Below are 8509 nucleotides of genomic sequence, written 5' to 3' on the forward strand. Positions count from 1 at the left end.
ACACTTCGTCAAGACCATCTCTTGCTCAAGTTTTATGAGCCATATTGAGTTCAACTCTAGATTCATAAGAATCAAATTTAAACCCCTGGATTTAACCACATGCAACTAAGAAACTAACCTCTAATGAAGATATAGCACCAAGTGTAAATGATCCTTGCTTAGATGAGTTGAAAGGTGTAAGAAAATGAAGATATGAGGAAGAAAATGAAATAGGTGGGGAGGGTTTTAGGCGCGGCCGAGAGGGAGTATGGAGAGGAGAGATGGAGTGGTATGTGTGATGAGAGAAAATGATGTGAGGTTGAGTGCTTTGATTAGCTTTTGTTTCATCCAAATAGTCAGTGGAGGTTGTTTTTACCATTATATCCTTCATCTGGTACTAGCAAGATTTTGCATGCAAGGTTTTATGGGTCATTTAGTTGGTCAACTGGAGTTAGTGGAGGGCGAAAGGTCGGTCTTAACCTTGATTTCTATTTGGGTGGAAGTTGCATGCAAGGATACACTTGTAATTCAATAACTATTAAAAGTATAATTAAAAAGAATGAGTTTTAGTAATTAAAATATAAATCCATAAATCAAAAAATTAATACCGTAATTACTATGAGATTTTTGAAGTTTAATAAAATTGTTTCAAAATTTATATTAAAAGAATTTTCTAACATTATCACACTAATAAATAAATCATGTAAAATATAATTAACACATTATAAATCACACAAACAATTACAAGTAAAATGACTCTATTCCATAATATTAGAATATAATTTACCGCCTAATCACAATTATTCAAATATCAATAAATCGCGAGAATATCAATTATTACTTAATCGCGTAGTCGCAACTATTCATATATTATCAAACCGCGCCACTTATTTAATCACGTAACGAAAATCTTACTCGCGTACAAAAGCTATACGCTTAAAAATATTTCAGCAATATTCGCAATACCATACAACAAAACTATACATAATATATAACGAATCCGCATAATTGCCATTATTTTACAGAATATTTATGAATATGTCTATCGCACTTATAAAATAGTTTAAATATTCACCGGTTGTCACAAAAAGTGTATGGTGGTATCGACCCAAAAAACATTTCTATAATATAATATAAGAGATAATTTTCTTGTATATAAAGCAGATGGTTACCTCTATTACTATGAAGTCTTTTTGGATATGCTAAATATAAATAAGTGCAGGTTTTAACCCAGAGCAAATAATATCATACTCTATTACGGAGTTATGGCTCGCTTGCGGCATAACAAATAGTATCAGAGCCAAAGGTATTAGTCATTAAATTAGTTCATATATGTCAATATTTAGGCAAACCACTTACCTCGACAGTTCTATCACTTAAACTCAAAGATTGGACATGTACTGATTAATATTTTTTAGAAGCTCAAACATGCAATCACCAAACACAATGCTTGGTGGAACTTCTTCTCTGTTATCTGTACAACATCGATCTAAGCAGTTTATGAATAAAAAATTCTCCTTGATTAAGATATCATCGGATGCGAAAGATCCGATTATGAGAGTTTATAATCCGTGCGTATTTATCAAAATTTCAAGTAAAAAAATCTTTATTAACTGAATTTGCAAATTTTGCAAAGATGGACAACTTCTTCTATACAGTCCTGTAAATACTTAAACATTAGCCTCTAAGACATTTGTAACCCATTATATATATGTATGTATTATGGTTAACACAGATCAAGTCATATATAGAAGTCGTTTGAGAACTCCAGAATGACTTATCGAGAAGTCCAAATTGGCATATAGAGAAGTCCTAGAAATATGGACAAGTCAAATGAAGATATGAAGATTGGAGATATCGACAAGTCAATCTCTCATTAGAGATCTCAGAGATATCTACAAGTAAAAATATATATAGAGATCTCTGAGATATCGCCAATTCATTTTGCATATAGAGAACTCAAAGATATCGACAAGTCAAATAAAGATATGAAGATTGGAGATATCGACAAGTCAATTTCTCATAAGAGATCTCAGAGATATCAACGTGTCAAAATGCTTATAGAGATCTCAGAGATATCGATAAGTCATTTCTACATGCAGAGTTTTGGAGACCTCGACAAGCCAAGTTCACGTATAGAGAACACAAATATCGCGACAAGCCAAGTTCACTTATAGAGAACTCAAATCTCGATAAACCATTATACTTATCGAGATGTCAGATCTCTATAAAATAAAATAGAGATCTCTATATGAACCCTAAGTACATAATGCGCAACGAAGTGCGCATATGAACTAAAGTTGAAACATCTCACTCTACTCGTGTCTCGAGTCACTCGACCTCTATATCCTGATGTTTGTCCATATGTTGCCCCTTTGTTGTTGCGATTAGCCATTCTTCTCTTGTCAACATCAACTTTCCTTCGTGAGTTTCTCTCTTCTGCCATTCTTCTTCGGCGAGCATTAATTGACTTTCAGTTCTAATAATTTTTCCTTTCATTCTCTCTTCTAGGGATTGCATAAAGACCTTCATTTTAAAACCAAGCTGTGTAATTACTCCTCGCCAGAATTGGGTAAGTCAACCTATACGACCCTCCCTTTGCCTTGTTTATATCCATAACTGACGTATTATTGAATCTCACGAAACCTAGTTGCTTTGATACCAAATATTGTTAATATAAATATTAAATATTTGATATAAAACCCTATCTTTTATTCAATAACAAAACTATATACTTATTTTAAAAAATACAGTTTGCGACCCCTAATTTTCGACATCAAATACAATATGCATCCCTTTAACCCTTTTGTTAAAAATACTTATATTTTGAAGTGTAGAATTGAGATACAACAAAATATTTAGATAATAATTGTAATTTTTTTAAATTAAACTAAAACTTAGAATTTCAAATTATAAAAATAATATTAATATCAATTATTTTATATATTACTCAATATAATTTTAAAATTTAAAATATAAATATATTTAGATACTTTATGATTATATATAAAAACATATATTTTGCTTGATAAATAAATTTTAAGTATTTAGCATTATGATTAATTTAGAGCATTACTTACGGGAAATAGATACTCCCTGATTTTTTACTTATTTTTTCCTCATGCTTGGCACGCATTAAAGCTACTATAAAATATAATTCTATAATTATTTTTAGAATTTTTTTTCTATATAAAAATTTTAACATTATATTTTTATTTAAAAGAAAAAATATTTAAAATTATTTAGGGAACCATACTTTACGAAAGTTTTAAAATGCATTCCAATCTTTCGACAATATAAAGAATCTAGTGGGACGGGGGGTATAATTTTTTTCATGTAAAATATGCACAAAAATAAAATATTTTTATTGATTTGAAATTTTTGTTTTTAATGATACCATCTCAATTTCAATTTTGTAACCGGAAGGGATGCATGTTGAAGTTAATATTGAAAGTTAAGGGTTGCAAACTGTATTTTACAAAGTAGCTATACTATTTTGATTTTAAATGAAAGGTGGGGGTTGCAAAGTACAATTAACTCTATATGTATATATAGAAAAAATTACATAACAAGGAAAGCTAAAATGAGTGATCACTCAGCAATTAACTCCTAAAAATACTACACTACTACTCTTATAAACTGAACTTCCTAAAAATCTCTCCAAGATACCATAACAATCAAATCATTCAGACATCTAAGATAACTCGAACAATATGTAGACTTTAATTTTATTCCAAATTTGAGATTTATAATCCAACAAAACTAACGATACGAGGGGATGGGATCGATGCATTGTGACCCATTTTCAAGTACGATGCAAAATAATTTTATGAAAGCATGTGTAGATCAAACTTATATGTTATTAAGGTGTGGTTGCAAACTGCATTTAACTCAATTTTGATATTATATTTTAATTTAACACTCTTGCTCATTGTAGATCTTGTCCTTCTCATTGGTTCTGTCTGCTTCTCCACTCAGTCGTGCAACTGAGACTGTAACTATTTTAGAATTATTCTAGTAGGTGACACTGATACTAAAATGATGAAAAAATAGATACAATACAACAGTGAAAATTGTAACACATATTTTGGTCATTTTCGAAAATACTAATTTTAAGGTATTATTAAAAAGTAATTTTCTAGAAAATTCCTGTTACTGTAATTTGGAAAAAAATGATTTTTAACATGAATAACTTAATGATTCCAATTCAGTTTTTTTGAATTTTTGTGGATTTCTCCCTTTAGCTAATCCTAACTCAGTGCAGCCATGTGCTTGCACTAGTTATTATTAGTACTACCTCGTCCTACAATACTAGTTTTTTCTCAAATTTTTATGCTTATTAGTAAAACATAAATTTAATGATAAATTTTCACTTATACCCGTCAAAAATGCATGAATATAAACTCTTACTCACCCCTCATTAGTTATTAAGTTTTATACAATAATTTTGAAATAATGTCAACATATTTACAAGAGAAGTTAACATGTGAGATTTTCTTAAAAAATAGACTACTTTTGTGAACGCATGGAGTTCAGGAGTGAACACATGGAATTCAGTTGAGTAAATGCGGGTTACTCTATAAGATAAAGATCACCTATGTGGGAGAGAAGTGGGGCCGCTTTAAAGGAGATTTGCGAGGCATAATTCTTTAGAAACTCCTGCGGAACCAGGACGATGTTCCATGGCCAAAATAGACATACTCATGGGAACTGAACGAGTCAGAAAGGATATAGTGATAAGTATATCATCGTTTACATAAACGGTCGAATAGTTCAAGGACAAGCATGTCCACTGTCTACCAGTAAAGTCAGTATGCTTATTCGAGCGAAGGTTCAAGGAGCATTCTCTACCTATTGCATGCTATATCTGATCGAAGAAACTGTCACCAAGTCAAACTCCGTGTCTGTCTATCTGGTGTGTGCTACTGAAATGTCAATCTCATCCATGCGGGGGATTGTTGGAAAATGTGGGTAGTAGCCCCACATTGCCGAGTCAATTTGAGCCATAGTTTGAGTGGACGAATGTCACGTGCGCGCGAAAAATGACACTTGGAACGTGTTCTCCTCCGCGAGAGCTTTCTGAGGCACTTTGAATCACTCAAAATGACTAAGATATGGATGAGATATGATCATCCAAAGTTTGTCCCTTAGTTGTGGACATTTGTGTAGAATAATAAAAGTCCAACATTGAATTTGCAAAGGAGAATGTATAGATTTATATAATAAAACACTTATGTAGTGTTCAAATGTGTTACTTATGTATTGCTCCAACACCTACGTGTGCAAGGGGGGTGCAAATCTTGGGCTTTCGAGGGATAATCTGAGGCTTGCGAAGCCTTCGAGCTTGCCCGCGTGTGCGACGTTCGGACACGAATGTAGCAGAAAATTGGCACAAATAATTACAGACTACTTTTTCTAAGAGATGGATGAGATATGATCATCCAATGTTAGTCCCTTAGTTGTGAAAATTTGTGTAGAATAATGAAAGTCCCACATTGAATTTGTAAAGGAGAATGCATAGCTTTATATAGTAAAACACTTATGCAGTGTTCAAATGTGTTACTTATATATTGCTCCAACACCTACGTGCGCGCAGGGGGGGTGCAAATCTTGGGCTTTCGAGAGACAATCCGAGGCTTGCGAAGTCTTCGAGCTTGCCCGCGTGTGCGACGTTGGGACACGAATGTAGCAGAAAATTGGCCCGAATAATTACATAATAGTTTTGCTAAATTTAATTTCCACTAGGCATGGGCTCTTAAATTCTTAATTCATTTTTGATTACGAATTATTATAATTGATTTGGAGAAATAATAATTCTGATTCAATTACGGATTTGATTATTAATTTACGCATTTTATTCAATTACACGTAAAGTAGCGCACACGTTTCCCTCGAGCCTATATATTATCATTGTCAGGTTTAGGGTTAATTATTCATTTGAAACATATCACACAACCGCCTCCTACACAAAAACCCTTTTCTCTTTTGGTGATAGTTTCTTGCCCGTTCTTGTTCGCCGAAGGCGCTGTTCATGCAACAACGCCGTTTTCTCGTTTTATCCTGGGAGGCTAACGACTCGCACATACGGTGAGGGTCGTAATAGCTTTAACGAGACATATATGCTGGACTCGAGAACTTCTCTTGTTATATCCTTTTATTGTCTTTTCTTTTATTCGTATATTTTGTTTGTATTAATCGCAGATTGTGGATCACCGAGGTATCCATTAACCGGAGAATAGTCAAGAACATAAAATAATATGAATGAACAAAACATATGAACTTTCATATTTACAACGAGTACAGACCAGTTAAGAACATGGATGGGATACTATCATTTTAGAATATAATGTAATGATGAACGAAGTAAGTTGATGTATGCCATTGCAAACAAGTTCATACGCTCATGCACATGGACAAGGCTATATAGGGGTCAAAGGGAGCCATGGCCCCATTAGGGGAACCTATATTTTTTTACCTATATTATATAATTCTTAAAAAATATATTTTATTATTATTTATGTGAATTAAAATTTTTCCACTTAACGTAAATATTTTGTCGCCGACTAAAAAATATTTGTCACTATAAATCAAATTTTAATTATTAGATTTTTTTTATTAATATATTAGACCAAATTAAAAAAAAATTAAACAAAAATATGCATATAAGCAATTATACTATTTTTAAAAAATCGATTATGGAAGTATATCATAAAGGTAAACGTCAATTTATCTCTTTTGAAAAAATAAAAGTTTTCCGGTCTTCTTATACCACAAACTCATACCTCACTTATTCATTTTTTGTACAACAAAGCTAGCCGTTTAATGTATTATCAGTTTTTTAATTAATATTGACCCACTCATATTGTCATTATTCAGATAATGTTTTTCTTTGTTCTTATATAACTTATTCTCTTCTTCACAAGTATAATAAATAAAATATAACACATTTATTGTTTAATTGAAATAAGGGATTAAAGATGACCTCAGCCTACATGCGTGAGATAAAAAAATAAGCGTAATATATGGGTATTTTTTTAATACAAGGGGAGTGGGTTGTGTTTATATTTATAGATTGACCATTAAAATTTTACTTTACAAAATGTCTTAATCTCATATAATTTTTAGGACATCCTAAGGCCCAAATTTCTCTTAAAATAAATTATCTTGAGCGCTTGCAGGGATGATAGGAGGTTCGATATTTTAATTTTACTAGTTTAAAACTCGTGTCATGTACACACTTATTTTAAGATCGTATGCTATTTATTTCAATTTTATTAGAATTTTTTAAACTTTATATTATTAATTTGAATTGAACTGGTACAATATATTTTAGTTGATAAAGGTAATTATTTTTTATTGATAATTATACTATCATTATTTTATTTTATTATGTAATTATTGGAAAATACAAGGGTTTGGTTAGAAAACTAGAAAAAGTAACATGTATTACCTGAAGAAGTTAGTTTTTTTTTTGACACAAAGCAAAGTTTATATCATTAAATCACACAACAATATATTATTCAACTCAACAGCGACATCACCCCCATTGAAACATCGACCTGGACAGGAATATGACATTTTGGCCACGAAATGGGCCGCCATATTGGCAGATCGTCTCACAAATAACAAAGAAATTTTGTTTAAACGGCTAAGCAGTGTTCTACACTCCTCAATCACTACTCCAAAAGGCGAGTGCATTTTAATTCTACTCATGATAGCTTGAGCTGCTACCAAGCAGTCCGTCTCTATTGTTCCCTCAATCCAGCCACTCGCCTCCATCCAACTTAGCGCCTCCTTAATGGCCATCACCTCTGCAAGTTCAGGCTGCACTACACCAGCAGAAAGCACTGTTCGTGCTTGCAATAGCTCGCCTCTGAAATTTCTGGCAGGCCACCATACCAGCACCATAAGACACATGTTCCTGAAATATGGCTACATCAACATTCACCTTAACTGTTAACTCCTGTGGTTTAACCCATGAACTAGCTCCATCTTCTGCAAGACCTGCCCGCGGTAGAGCCACAAATGCCCGACTTTGGGTTTCTCTCCATTGTTTAAGGTAACTTCTCGCTGAAAACAACACGCTATTTGCAAAATTGTTCTTATTGTTCCACACTTTATCATTCCTCACCTTCCAGACAGTCCAACTGACTGTTGCAACTAGCGCTCTACGATCTTGGCTAATTGACTCCAGAACTCCCTCTATCCAGTCAAAAAAATCCCCCTGAATCTGTTGATGAACATCTGGGATGATCATACTCTATATATGAGTGCTTCTGGGAAATGTTACTAGGGCATGAATTGTAGTTTCATCCACACCGACACAAATAGGACAAGTACTAACAACAGGCATCTGTCTCTGTTTTAGCGTGGTTAACGTAGGTAACGAACCTGAGGCTGCTCTCCATAGAAAATTCAAAACCTTAGCTGGGGCCTTGATTCGCCACAAAACTTTCCAGAGTTTAGAATTATCCCGCATATTCCATTGAGGTTTTTTCTCCTGTAGCATTCTGTATGCACTCTTGACCGA

The 8509-nt window shown here is 32.9% G+C and overlaps 1 protein-coding gene across 1 annotated transcript; it reads right to left on the bottom strand.

Annotated features, from left to right (window-relative positions):
* Positions 1-7467: 7467 nt before the first annotated feature.
* On the bottom strand, positions 7468-8236 carry LOC141674880 (uncharacterized). The gene is made up of 2 exons (XM_074481580.1): positions 7879-8236; positions 7468-7808 (listed from the first exon to the last, which is right to left on the bottom strand). The coding sequence occupies exons 1-2, from the start codon at positions 8234-8236 to the stop codon at positions 7468-7470; spliced, it is 699 nt and encodes a 232-aa protein (XP_074337681.1).
* Positions 8237-8509: the final 273 nt, after the last annotated feature.

This window comes from Apium graveolens, chromosome 7 (genome assembly GCF_009905375.1).
Source record: "Apium graveolens cultivar Ventura chromosome 7, ASM990537v1, whole genome shotgun sequence".
In the NCBI taxonomy this organism is placed as follows: Eukaryota; Viridiplantae; Streptophyta; class Magnoliopsida; order Apiales; family Apiaceae; genus Apium; species Apium graveolens.